Raw genomic sequence first — 14,612 nt, forward strand, 5'->3', positions numbered from 1 at the left:
GCCTCTCTTGAGGAGGCGGAGAACCACTGGTTAAGAGTTGCACATTACTTAAAGAAAATTGATACCATCTAAAACAGTCTCACAAGAAAGTCAATTTTGTTTTACCTCAATTTTTTTAAAAAGAATGTATAGAGCCTATTAATACCACAAGGAATTATTTGTAGCTTTTGGAGAAAGACGGTGCTAAAGAAAACGCAGTGGCTTTATCTAACTGATGTCCTCTGTCGTGTGTCAAACTTCTACCTAAATGGCACGCCAGAGAGACTTTTCTTTCACCCACTCAAGGGACACTCTCCAGAGGTTTCAGATCTTATTTTTAAAGAATCACTTGTGAGGGCAGCCCGGGTGGCTCAGTGGTTTAGCACTGCCTTCAGCCCAGGGTGTGATCCTGGAGACCTGGGATCAAGTCCTATGTCGGGCTCCCTGCATGGAGCCTGCTTCTCCCTCTGCCTGTGTCTCTGCCTTTCTTTCTCTCTCTCTCTCCCTCATGAATAAATAAAATCTTAAAAAAAAAAAAAAAAGAATCACTTGTGAAAAGAATTTGTGCCCTCCCCATCTTAATAAAGGATCTATTACACAACTAAAAAAAAATGCATTATTCTTTTAAAAGGACTCCCATTAACCTCACAAACAGGTATTACAGGAGGAAAAATGGGTAATTTTGTTGATCCTCTGACACCTTGTCTTCTGTTTCTTTAATTACTGCTTATTCTTTCTTGAGTTAAACCACTTCATTTATATTCAGACTTTTCTATTTTCCTTTATAAACAGCTTTAGCTGTATCTCAAAAGTCTTAATACATTTTATTACCCAGCTCTAAGTATCTTCTGCTTGCCATTATATCTCTTAGGTAGTCCATGATTAGAGGTGTGTGTTTCTAACATCTGATTTCTAACACAAATGAGAAAACACAATCTGTATCATTAAGGGTCAGCAAACATTTCCCATAGAGTCTGTTAGTAAATATTTTAGGCTTTGGGGGCCAAGTGGTCTCTGCTGAGAGTACTCATCTCTCTGCCTTCCGCTGCCCTAAAGCAACCAATAAATGAGAGTGACTGTTTCCACAAAACTTTAGCTAAAAAGGAAGGCAACTGGCCTGATTCAGCCAACAGTCATAGTTTCCAACCCCTGGTCTAAATACCACCAATTCTTTGGACACTGTTAAGATCTGATGGTCCCTAGTACTGTTCCGTAATGTTCAGCGCTTACCCCAAACCCTACCATCATCTTTTCCCTCCACCTGCTACTCTTCTCCCCTAAAGTTCAGGCCTGGCCCACATAAGCACTTACTTTTGTTAAGCTGTCACAGTGCTTCACATATTGGGTTTCTGGAATCGGAGAGGCCCAAGGTGCCAGCCTCACCACTTCCAATGGGTGGTTTGGGGCAAATTACTTAACATTTCTAATCCTCAAGTTCCTCACTTACAAAATAGAGAAAATAATACTACCTACCTCTGGGGGGGTTGGCCTAAGGAAGGATTTACTTAGATAATCCATACATAGCACCTGGCAGAGGGCCAGGCAGGCTTCAACAGCGACTAGTAACATTTGACATCATCACGCCATTGAGCCACTGCTCTGGGAGGCAGGGAGATCATTCAACCCCTTTTACAGAGAAATTAAGGCTCTGAGACGATTGGGTAACTTGCCCAAAAGCTGAGAGCCGGTGACAAAGCACAGACTCCCACCCAGGACTCCTATTTCCAGATCCGAAGTGTGCGGACCCAGGCTCTGATTCACACGTGAGGAATTCGCCGCGCGCCATCCCTAGGCCAGGCTGCGTTTTCAGACGCGCGGAGAGAGGAGTTGCGAAACGCACAGGAATGAGTTCTTCGTGGTTGCAGTTTAGTCCTTACGGGGAAAAGAGAGAGTTAGTTCCGTGAGCTCACCGGGCCCGACGAGGCCCGCGCGGCGCCCGCACGGGTGGGGGGGGGGCGACCCACCGAGACCCCTGGGGCCAGGGCGCGGAGGCTGAGCCCCCGAGCGGCGCCTTCCCGGGCTCCGGCCACGGGGGGGGGGGGCGGGGGCCCCCGGGGCGCAGGCGGGGGGCGACCCTCCAGGCCCCCTGGAGCCAGGGCGCGATGGCGGAGCCCCGGAGCGGCGCCTTCCCGGGCTCGGGCCGCTGGGCGTGGGGGGGGCGGGGTCCCCCGGGGCGCAGGCGGGGGGCGGCGCTCCGTGGCCCCGCCGACCTCTGCCGGCTCCCCCCCGCCACTTGCCCGGAGCACCTGGCGCCTAAAAATATCGCCCCGGTCGGACCTCCCTGAACCAGCCCCCGCTTTGGAGGAGCGCGGCGCCGTCGTCCCCTCGACACACATAAATCACGGCTCCGACCTGCCGTGGACTCAGCAGGTGACGCGCGGCTCGAGCGGCGACGAATCCAGCCCCCGACGAAGGCCCGGCAGGGACCGCCGAGGCCGCCCGCTGGAGACTCGGCCCAGCCACCTCCGCGTCCGCCAGCCCGCTCAGCCCGGGGCTCTCCGGAGCCAGAGCCTGTGGCAATCAGGAGATTTTCTCCGCCCCGTCGGTGACGGAAAACTCGTGACTCGGGCCTGAGCGCCGGGCGGGCGCTGACAAGCCGGCGGGGGGGGGGGGGGGGGCGGGGCTGCGAGTCCGGCTCGCGAGGAAGCCCCCGACGGGCGGCGCGTGCGCAGTCTCTCTCCACGGGACCTCCTTCCCGCCGCTGAGACTAGGAAGCGGGACGCCAAATCTGTCCCCGCGCAGCCGCCGCGCCGGGCGCCGAGCGGGGGCCGCCCTCCCCGAGGCGCGCCTGTGCACGTTCCCACGCACGCTCCGGCGTACGGCGGCGGCCCGGGGTCGCGAGCCGGCGGAGGACCCGCGCGCGGAGGAGCCCGGGGCGGCAGCGCTTCTTCCCTCCCTCCCCCACTCCCCTCCCCGCTCCCTACCCCCCTCCCCAAGAATGTTCCGCTACGAGGTGAGCTCTTGCGACCGGAAGTGACCCCTCCCTCCCGCGCCCCCTCTGCTCTCTCACCCCCGCGCCCCGGGGGGGAGGGGAGGGGAGGGCGGGGGGCGGCTGGCGGCGGGACGCGGGACCGAGTGGAGCGCGTAGGGCCTGGGGTCGCGCGCGGCTTTAGTCCGAGGGCGCGGAGCGGCTCCAGGGGGCGGGACTGCGCCTATCAGTTGCGGCTGGGGAGAGTTGGCCTCCGTTTTGGGGTGGGGAGGGCCCGTTAAGTGCGGTGACCTGAGCAGCCCCCGCCCCCACCCCCACCCCCACCCCCGGCGGGAGCCGCGGAGGGCAGAGCGCTGCACCCACCGGCTGGCGCTCCTTCGGGAAGGGTCTCCCGGGAAAGCCTAGATACACGTTTCCCGCCCTGGACCCGGAACCCCCTCCCCTCCGGTTACACATACACCCGGAGGCTCGGGCAAGGGCGGGGCGGGGGGAGGGGGGCCCCGGACTCGCCCTTTCCTGGGGCCCGAGACTGTTTACCAAACCGGGCTCCGAACTGGGAGGGGGCGTGTCCCGCAGAAGTTGTTCTGGGGCGAGTGGAGGGAGACCTGGGCTCGCTGACCATCCCGGGAATGCAGCAGCAACAGTCGGGAGCCCTGTGACCCTGCCACTAACTCACCCTTTGACCTTGAGCTGCTCCTAGTCTCTGGACAGAACGTTTCTGGATTTGTAGACGGAAGGCTGCTCCAGGTGATCGCTGAGAAGCTTCACAATTTAAAAAAGCAGTGATTTGGTTAAGCAGGTCTTTTGTGATTTGGAAGGGAGTGCAGTGCCGCTGGAAGCTGCCTCTGCTGCGGAGGCAGTCGCATGCCTGCTTTGGGGAACTTTGGGTCCCCTGCTTTGGGGAACTTTGGGTCCCCTGCTTTGGGGAACTTTGGGAGGGCTTAACCCGGGTTAGGATGGCCTCTTGGGCTAACCTTGCCTTTGGGAACAGCCTACTTCAGAAGGTAGCCTGCCTATTGATATGTGGCCTGAGTCTTTGAAAATTGGGGACACGTGTACTTGATAGGAATGGTTCAAGACCGAACCGACTTGATGTAAACGTGGAGAGAGATGATGAGGTGCAGTAGGCAGAGTTGCCAACACAAAAGAGAACTTGGAGAAATAAGAAATCAGTGGAAAACTAAAGTGGAGAGGGGAAATGCTTAAAACAGAAGGAACCTAAATTGTTCTGATACTACCATCGTTCAGCAGTCCACAATTTTTGCCAAATCTTTGCCTCATTTAATCCTCACACAACTCTCTAAGGTATTGTCCCTTTGTTACCACTCAGAGCCTAACACAGAGCTGGAGACACAGTAGGTACTCGAGAGGTGTTTACCGAGTTAACCAGAATACGATTTGGCCAAGTTTGCGCCATTCTCTTGTGAGAATGAAGCCAGAACTTGAATTCACCATATCATGGCTTTCCCAGAGTTCACTTAATTGAGGTTGAAAATTTAGCTTTCTGTTTCATCCTCAGAGTTTGGGCCTACAGAAAACAAAAGGGTGGAAAATGAAGAGAAGGCTGTAAAAGGACATAAAGTAGCTGATATGTTGACATGAATATGAGTAACATGATGCTTCTGTTGAAAAATATACATAAAACTCAATGATAAAGTGTTCGTTTTCAGTTGTCATTACTTCTAACCAGTGATGTCAAAAAAGGAGCCTAATTTCTTGGTTGCTTGAAGAAACACTAGATTCTTGATAGAGAAATGGCATGTTTGGGAAAAGAAACTGAAAGAAGATACTGCCATCTTCCAATGTCAGGGAAATTGGGGCAGAAAAAAAAATGCTGTCTTTACAAGAGGTCATAAGCTATTTTGATGATTGGAGGGACAAAATGAGCATTTTTTAAGATGAAGGTGTGAACTTCATGAATACCTAATAAAATACCTAATAAGCTCTCTCTTTTTTTTTTAGTCCTTAGAGGATTGTCCCCTGGATGAAGATGAAGATGCATTTCAGGGCTTAGGAGAAGAAGATGAAGAGATTGATCAATTCAATGATGATACATTTGGGTCAGGTGCTGTTGGTAAGACATCTTTCTCCTGTAATGTCATCTTGATCTCTTGCTCTTCAAATATTCTCTTGTATAAGTGATTTGTCTTAGTAAGAGTAACTACATTCAAAAACTTGGCAAAATATTCTATTCTTAGAAGCCTCAAATAGTTTAGTCTTCACTGGAAGCATCTGCTTCACTCCCCTGGGCCCCTGTTTTGCCTCATTTATGTATAAAACCGGGTGTTCCCTGAGTCCAGTGCCTTCCAGCTGTTTTATCTGTGGTTCTAGGTTGACGCTGTAAGGCATGCAAATAGTTAGACAAGTAGACATTTTATGAAGATTTGAAATAATCCTGGAAGAAGGAAGTTTTTATTTGTGGAATATATAACTTGGAAAACTAGTAGACTAAAAGAAAACTTGGACTTGGGTATATATGTTTTAAAATTCAGTTAATCAGTGATGTATTGTGTGACCCCGCTATTGGCTTACATAGTATCTTTAATAAACTAAAAAGTATTTCATTCTAAGAATTGTGGTGATAGGAAGTCTTCATAAGTTAGAAAAGGGCTGGGCACAGATGAAATTTTCCTATTCCTGGATATAGATAAATATTTTAGGAGTTGGAAAAAGGTAAAAAATTTTAGGAGTTGGAAAAAGGTAAAAAATTAAAGAGCCAGACTAAACATGGCTCAGAGTTATAATTACTAAAATGGGAAACTTAGGGAACAGGCTTACATGATAAGATTTAAGAATTAAAGATCCTGGAGCAAGTATACCAATAAAATGTGCTTTCAAAAAAAAAAAAATAGGTAAGAGTCAATGCAAATTTTTTGCTTTTGACTGTTGGTATTGAAAAGTAGCAATGACAGTGTTTCTGTTGGGATGTGTAAAGTATGTGTGATTTCTTTGGAATCAGCATTTCTGTCTTTGCAACGAATATTCAAAGCTAAGTTGCAAGAGGAAATTTCATGATAGTGACTAATCTTAAAATGTTGAATATTAAAAAGAAAAATGAGGTCTTAAAGGCGTGATAATGGTTACTCGTTTTGCAAAGACCTGAACAACTTAAATTTGTTAAAACTTACACTGAGTTAACTGGTATAAATGAGAAAGTATAGTACTGTTAGTCAAGGTTTACAAAATACAGTAGAGTTTAAAACTACCACTATCCGGAGCAGCAAGAGAAGTGTTTAAGGTAGAAGCAAGGCCGATTACAGAAGGAAACCAAAGCCCTTTTGGATCATAGCCATAGTTTAGATGAGAGCCTCCAAGAGGATGACATGATCTAAGATGCTGTTCTCTCTCCATGGAGATCACAGGGAAAGAGTTGCAGAATAGAATTGCAAACGCAAGGAACTCATGAGAATTGCAAATTGTATTTGGAAGTTAGTTTAGTCTAACCTACAGGATACAATAGAAGTTACAGACATTGTGCACTTGATTCTACAACTCCTTTTCTCTTAAAGTATTGTCCTGAATGTCACCATTTTTTAGCAAATTCCTCAGGATTAAATAAAGTTGATGGAATTGATTCATAGATATTATATGAAGATGAGACGGCATACTAATATGTCCTCAGTTCTGAACCTGGACGGAAGAGAAATAGTTTCAGCTCTTCTCAATTGACTTTCAGCATGCTGTGGACAATTTTTTTCTGCTTCTATGTTCCTCACAAGTTGGGGAGAATATTGCCTTAAAAGGACATTAGAACAGGACTGTATTTTATATGATGGAAAAAAGAAAAGTACACACACATCAAAAAAGCCTGTAGGGTTATCCAATAAAAGAACAGGTAGTAAAAAGTAAAGGCAATGGAATAGCATATGGTCAGCTCACTTTGTGCCCTAGATCATAAGTGATTAAGAAAGACTTTTCTTGGTCAACAAAGTTTATGATGGAGAAAAGTTTTCCAAATATGAGTCCTTATCTTTGAGAGTATAATCTACATGAATTATAAAGTTAAAATCTTTAGAGAGAGAGCAGGGGGAGGGTGGTGCAGAGAGAGAGGGGGAGAGAAAGAGAATCTCAGGCAGGCTCCATGTCAGCACAGAGAGCCCAATGCAGGGCTCAGTCTCAGGACCCTAAGATCATGACCTGAGCCAAAATCAAGAGCCACCTAACTGCGCCACTCAGGTGCCCCTAAAGTTAAAAACTTAATTCTTCAGTTGAATATCTGACTTGGGCACAGGTCGTGATCTCAGGGTCCTGGGATCAAGCCTGGCTCCCAGCTCACTGGGGAATCTGCTTGCCCCTCTTCCTCTGCTCTCACACACTCGCATGCGCTCTCTCTCTCAAATATATAAAATCTTTAAAAAACAAAAACTTAATTCTCCATAATATCTTGATATAAATATTATACAGATTTAAAATTTAAAAATTGCTGTCAACCTGGGATTTCTTTACAAGATGCTGTTTGAGCTGGGGTAAAGAATTTTAAACCAAGAGGTAAAATATCAGACCTTTGACATGTGTTAGGATTTAATAGCTTTTAACTCAACAGTGAGTGTCTTGAATGATACTTGTTAGTAGTTATTTTAAGTGACTGCTACTGATGCTCTGATGTCATGTTTCTTTAAGACGCTAGTCCTTCTGCGTGGAAAAATGTACATCATCTAAGAGCAGTAAATGGCCACAGTAATCTCAACTCATTCTCTAAAAATAAAAGTTAACACTTACAGAGTGCTTCTTATCTATTAGGTACTATTCTAAGTGTTTTATATTTATTATTAATCCTCACAACCCTGTGAGATAGATACTATTATTACCCTCATTTTAACAAGAGGAAGGAAAGTATGAGAGAGGTGAAGTAACTATAAATACAATCAGGGTAAACTGCCAGTTATGACTGTCCTTGAGGAATCTTTGGGGATCTCCTGCTTCTGCTTGGAAGGGCTCCCCATTCTTTCCACCTCCCCTTTATTGATAGCTACTATAATCTTTAGGGACTTAGGTTGCCTTAAAATGAAATCACTTGTACTTCCTTTTCATTTTGTGTTTATAGAGAACTATTCCTGGACAGGTGCTGGAGGTGGGGGGTACTTAGTAACCCACATCAGGATATAGATTATTAGTTGAAGGAAAGCAAATACTTCTTTTTCTTCATTTCTCTGGTAATCCTTTGCCTACCCTTTATCATTTCGACCATTGTGGATCAAGCTCAAGCCTTGACACAGCTAAGTAATTTTATTTTTAGATCATTTGAAAGAGATACGAGTGAAGTATCCTTGAATAGTAAGGGCGTGTGATCTTCTGACATACTGCTTCACATGAGTTTTCACAGAGCAAGGAAAACCTAAAATGATGAGGGTATTCTTTGACATAGATCCCTTTGCTTACATGTTTGCAACAGTAACAGTCAATTCACAACAGAACCATTCTCACAGAATATAGCTATTTCACTGGTGTTTTTAAATTAAGGACAAATAAACTATTCATCTTTGGTAGGATCTGGTAAACTTAGTAAACATGAGTATGGGAGGTGATAAATGAAAAATTATACATCTGGAATTCTGTCTACCCTTGCTTTTTGGATCAGTAGTGTTATATGACTTATTGCTATGAAATAAAAATAACAAATTTTAAATGTTTATAATCTGATCCCAGAAGGGACTTAGCTTACTTAATAAATACTTGTGTAAGATGTTAAGATATTTATAATGCTCATTATGGTATTAATCATTACATTGGAAATAATCCAAATTTCTGTATCAATAGAATCTTACACAGGGAGACATCTGGGTGGCTCAGCGGTTGAGCATCTGCCTTTGGCTCAGGACATGATCTTGGGTCTGGGGATGGAGTCCCGCATCAGGCTCCCTGTGAGGAGCCTGCCTCTCCCTCTATGTCTCTGTCTCTCTCATGAATGAATAAATAAAATCTTTAAAAAAAAAAATCTTATACAGGTATTAAAAAGAATGAGATGATGTTATCAGTAGTTACGTGCATGTGTGCATACATGAAAAGTTGTCCAAGATATATTGCTTAAATAAAAAGAAACCAGTTAAACTTTATAGTTTGCGTTTTGGAGAACTTAAAATACCTGTAGAATTCTGGAGAACTTTCTAAGTTACATCTTTGTGTGAGTTTTAAATTTTGAATAATCCTGTATTTTCTTTGTAAGCAGGAAAAAAAGATAATTTTAACAAGTTGTACTTGAGTCCCTTAGAAAATAGTAAATCTACATCCTTTTTCTTTTTTTTTTTTTTTTTAAGTGGCTACCATGTATTATACCCTAAGTGTATACCGGGTACCTTTTTCTTTTCTTATTATGGTGCCTCCAGCTCTTCTTTCATCTTTTTTTAATGAGGTATGTAGAAGAATGATGTGAGAAGGATTGCCATTGAGGACACTCGCAGAATTCTGTGTTTCTATGTTATAAGGAGAATTACCTGTTATCCCTTTCTGTTGAAGCTTACAGGGGATAAAGAACAAAACTAAAGTTAAGAATAAAATATATACAAATACATGGGGGTATTGTGAGTTTGAAAGTCTTGGTGTTCAGATGAGGTGAAGGTAGCATTAAAATGAAAAGATTTTTTAGGGAAAGTTTCCCTGAGGAGGGAAAGACACCTGAATTTAAATGCCAAAAGGAGCGAACTAGTGAGTGGAAGCAGAATGAAGGATGATTGAGGAGCACTGGGATGACCGAGCGATGGAAATAAGGTAGGGAAATAAGGAGCAATGGAAATAAAGAAGCTGATGGGGGTTCTGACTTTTACCTGTGCTGTAGCAGGACTCAAAAATAACACTGCATCGGCATATTGTGTGAACACATAACCTTGTGCCAGCACCAGACTGTGTAGTAGTGTGCAGGAATAGCGGGGACGTTGTTAACATGGAAAAGGACCGGACCAGGTCTGGATCGCCATCTCCTTTCCCCTGGCGTGCTGCAGTAGCCATCTGGCAGACCTCCATGCTTCCATGTTTCTGCTCCTTTCCCTGCCCCTCCCCCCCAATTCTTGAATCTGTTCTCAATACAGCAGCCAGAGTGTTTCTTTCAAAAAGTCAAGCCACATCAAACCTCCAGTGGCCCCCATTTCAATCAGAATGACCTGGAAGGAGCTCTCTCCCATCATTTGGCCTCATTTTTTTCTACTCTTCTCCTCGATTATTCCAATCCAAACACAGTGCTTGCTATCTCTCACAATCGTCACTCATCCTTAAGCCTTTTCTATGGATGTCCTCTGTGTGGAACACTCTTCCCCCACATAATCCACACAGCCATCTATTGGGCTCTTGATTCTGCTCAGACGTCACCCTCAAAGTGAAACATTCCCTCTGACCATCCTACTCAGTCTCCAACCTTTGCTTTTCCTCCGTCCTCTTACAGCATTTCATCTCCTGATATAGTACCGAATTTACTTATTACATTTATTGTCTACTTTTTGTCTCTTCTCTACTTGAAGGAATGCTCCAGGAGGCCAGGGACCTTTATGTTTTTATACACAGATCTATCCCATGTGCCTAAAACAGTACTTAGCACATAATATATGCTCAACAAATACTCATTGAATGAAATGAATGAATTTGAGATCTTGTAAAGAAGATGATTATAATTTAAAAGAACCTGTATGCCAATGCAGAGAGTTTTAACTTTTTTGCCTGATAAATCATAGAATCTCAAAACCAATGGGTTGTTGTATACATACCTATCACCAGTTTAGAAATTGTTTTCAGAATACAGTTTGGATGCCATTCATAATGTATTAAACTATCAGTCTAACTGCTTGAATTTTATTTCTGGCGTGATGTTATTTGTGCTTAATCACAAAAATCCCACTTTCAATTTAAGCCTCTCAGCTTAAATCTTATTTCATGTCTCTAAGTGGAAGCTGACTATATTCTGACATGAGTTCATTTGGTTAATTGAAGAATTTCATAAAACTTTTAGTCCCTATATGAAGTATGTTTTTTTTCTTATGATGTCCTTATAGATGATGATTGGCAAGAAGCCCATGAGCGCCTGGCTGAATTGGAAGAGAAACTGCCAGTGGCAGTTAATGAACAAACAGGCAATGGAGAAAGGGATGAGATGGACTTGTTGGGTGACCATGAGGAGAATCTGGCAGAAAGGCTCAGTAAGATGGTGATTGAAAATGAGCTAGAAGATCCAGCAATCATGAGAGCAGTGCAGACCAGGCCAGTTCTGCAAGTGAGTAAGTTACTCTGATTTGAGAACTATAGCAGACTAGTAGTTAAGGTGAAGTATTGAGCTGTGCCATTTTGTTTCATCTAGTACCCTGAGAAACTTGCATGTTCCATATAAAACTATTAATATAATTCCTGATCATAGCAGTTGAAGGTGGGGAATAATGTACATCCTAGAACACTGTAGTTTCCTCTTCTCGAGCAGTTGAGACTCTTTTGGAGCTTTGTTCACCGAAATCAGTTTAAATCGCCCAGAAAGCTCTCAGTATTCCAGACTTTGCATATGTGTTTTCCTTTTTTGTTAGCCCCAACCAGGAAGTCTCAATTCCAGCATCTGGGATGGATCTGAAGTTCTGAGGCGAATCCGAGGACCACTGCTTGCTCAGGTATTAAACATTTTCTCTTTATACAAATTCCTAGTATGTGGAATCTCCTGTTGGGATCCTTTCCTTACTGAAACAGTGTATTGGTGTGTTTATCATTTGCTATTATTGTGTTGATTATTTGATCTAGTGCTCATAACTGTACCTGTTGATGGTACACTTTTGCAGCCTCCACAGCAATGCTCAGTTGACTGTGCTTTATTTTGAAAAGGTGGAAAAGGAGACATTAGAATTCAAATTTGTTAGCTTATAATCCAAATTCCTGAAGTCATTGCTAGGTAGAGCCGTGGGAATGAAGAACAGATAGGTGTTTAACAGTGGTTGGAGGTAGTGGAAGGGGTTGACTGCTGAGGGACACTACAGCAGAGGTTTGGGCAGTGACAAAACTGCTCTGTTTCTTGACCGTGGCAGTAGATCCATGAATCTCTGTATTTATCAAAATTCAGAGGACTGTACAGCAAGGAAAGGGAATGTTACTGGACATGAATAAAGAAAAAATTTAAAAATTTCTCAAGATGGTTTTGGCATCTGTACGTATTAAAACATTTTAAGTTGGCTGTGGGCTAATTTTCTATTTGTTTTGTTTTGATTTTTTTTTTTAACCCATTTCTTCAATTAGGAAATGCCGACAGTGTCTGTATTAGAATATGCCCTGCCTCAAAGGCCCCCACAGGGCCCAGAAGATGATCGAGACCTTTCTGAGCGTGCATTACCACGGCGGTCAACTTCGCCTATCATTGGGAGTCCTCCTGTTAGAGCCGTCCCCATAGGCACCCCACCTAAGCAGATGGCCGTACCCAGCTTCAACCAGCAGGTACCTCTCATTAACAGGCACTCAGCCCAGGATATTGGGAATCTGGGCAAAATTATTTGGGAAGTTGGCAATGCTGGGAGGAGGGTGGAAGTTTTGGGTAGGCATTAGATTAGAAAGAGGAGAAGTTAGTACAAATAAGAGACACATTCCCTAATGCCCTTTGCTGGTGCTGCTCCTGTTGCTGCTGCCTTTTCATTGGGGGAGAAAAAGGGTAGTTAACCACATTTAGTGTATATATCCTTTTCAAAGTGTTTTGCTGGCTGCCCACAACATTGGAAGAGAGGTAACTAAAAGCCGGGGGGAGTGGGAACACACAGCATTGTCCACATCCCTTTTTACCTTTAAGATATCCCTGCTTTCCCTAGAGCCTGTGCAGTCCTGTTCCATAGACTTTCCTCCACCTGAAACCAGCAGCTGAAAAGGAAGGCCAATTTGGAAGGTATGGGGGGAGGGTGGTGTTGGTATGGCCTAGTTAGGCTCAGTATTCTATGAAACGGTGGAGTCACAATGTATCACAAAACAGCTGAGCATGGCGGCCATATCACAGGGGCTTCAGAATAGGACTTAGTTAATCCTCCAGCTTTCTTATCATTCCTTCTCCCTCGCTGCTACCAAAATAATATCCTCTTGCAGAGAATTTGCAAGTCAGAATATCTGCTGGTACCTCCCTCAGATAGCATGGAAGGGTGGGGATAACTGGAGAATTAGCTAAATCTTCCTCAGTTACAAGTGGCACGTTGTTTGGTGTTTACAAGAGGAAGTGACCAAAGGTTCTCATGTGAACCTATAGCTGTAGCAATTTGTTTAGAAGTAGGGCTTTGCGTTGAGTTGTGTGTGTCTACCAGTACTTGAGGGGAGGGAGTGTAGGTGGAGGAAAAACTGACTTCACTGAGTGTAGTTGTGTATATGTTTGTCCTGATAGATCCTGTGTCCCAAGCCTGTCCATGTCCGGCCCCCGATGCCACCGCGTTATCCTGCTCCCTATGGCGAGAGGATGTCTCCAAACCAGCTCTGCAGTGTCCCGGTAGGTCACTTTGAATCCCAATGAAAATGTGCAGCATATGTTTTCTGATCACTCCTAGTATATAGATGTCTCCTAAATTAGGTGCGGTTTTTATAATCTCCCATACTTGAATTTCTGGATGTTATGGTCCCCAGGTCAGAGGCCATGATACATCATGTTCAGTTGTTTCATACCTGAGGTGGTTTTTTTGTTTGTTTTATCTTTAAAAATCCAAACTTGGCATGGTCATCTGGTTTCCTGCTATTTCAGTCCCTCATCCTTCTTCAGGTTACATGATCATAGTGCTTCCTGATTTCTAGCATTGCTCTCTTTTGTATTCCTTCCATAGACAGCTTGACTCTACAGTTTGAGCATTTTAATATCCAAGTTTATTCTGCATTCCTACTGAATTTCTTTATTGTATCAATTTACCTATTTCACAGAATGTATAATTTTTTTCTTTTTTTTTTTTGCTTAGAACTCTTCCCTACTGGGTCACCCTTTCCCTCCTAGTGTTCCTCCCGTTCTCAGCCCCCTCCAGAGAGCACAGCTTCTTGGAGGAGCACAGGTAAGCCTGTGATGAACCCACCCCATGAACAGCTCTCTTGCTTTCCTGACCTTTATAGGTGCTATTCCTCTTTGCTGTTAATCAGTCTCTATTGCCTCTTATTATTTGCTTCATTTTTTCAAAGTTCTTCTCTGTGGATAAAAGCAAGAGGACTTGCTGATTAACTAAATCTGAGATCCTCTCCCTCTTTCTAGCTACCGCCTGGACGGATGTCTCCCAGCCAGTTTGCACGGGTCCCTGGATTTGTTGGTAGTCCGCTAGCTGCCATGAACCCCAAGTTGCTGCAAGGGCGAGTGGGGCAGGTGCTTCCCCCAGCACCTGGCTTCCGGGCCTTCTTCAGCGCTGCACCCCCCGCTGCTCCACCGCCTCCACAGCAGCACTCCCCTGGCCCAGGGCCTCACCTGCAAAACCTAAGGTGTGCAAACTAAGGCCACTGTTTACCTGTTGGTTGCCCAGAGCTCTTTCTTAGGGATGCCCCTAGATGTCTGCAAGAGGTGTGTTTTGAGATGTTACTGGATCCTCCACTTGTCAAACAGAGATGTGTGACAGTCTCCAGGCACTCTTGGGAATTAACATTTCCATAAAGTCATGTGCTACATGTGTAATTTGCATGTTACTAGTTAATCACCTCTTTTATTCTTTCTGACATTTCTTAGGTCTCACCTTATATCCCTTTTACAAACACACAGGTGCACAAAGTGCTTATCAATTAAGAATTATCGCTTAAGAATTACTGTATGCTGAGA

General features: G+C 44.5%; 1 protein-coding gene across 1 annotated transcript in view; it reads left to right on the forward strand.

Moving 5' to 3' along the window:
- The first annotated feature begins 2,673 nt into the window (after positions 1-2,673).
- The window catches only part of PATL1 (PAT1 homolog 1, processing body mRNA decay factor), a 29,624-nt gene continuing 17,685 nt past the window's right edge, over positions 2,674-14,612 (forward strand). Inside the window, exons 1-8 of the mRNA XM_055301183.1 lie at positions 2,674-2,932; positions 4,871-4,982; positions 10,885-11,102; positions 11,404-11,484; positions 12,101-12,295; positions 13,218-13,319; positions 13,777-13,866; positions 14,061-14,281. Of these exons, the coding sequence (XP_055157158.1) occupies positions 2,918-2,932; positions 4,871-4,982; positions 10,885-11,102; positions 11,404-11,484; positions 12,101-12,295; positions 13,218-13,319; positions 13,777-13,866; positions 14,061-14,281 (1,034 nt within the window). The 5' untranslated portion in view covers positions 2,674-2,917. The remainder of the gene's footprint in view (positions 2,933-4,870; positions 4,983-10,884; positions 11,103-11,403; positions 11,485-12,100; positions 12,296-13,217; positions 13,320-13,776; positions 13,867-14,060; positions 14,282-14,612) is intronic.

This window comes from Nyctereutes procyonoides, unplaced genomic scaffold (assembly GCF_905146905.1).
Source record: "Nyctereutes procyonoides isolate TBG_1078 unplaced genomic scaffold, NYPRO_anot_genome, whole genome shotgun sequence".
NCBI classification, from domain to species: Eukaryota; Metazoa; Chordata; class Mammalia; order Carnivora; family Canidae; genus Nyctereutes; species Nyctereutes procyonoides.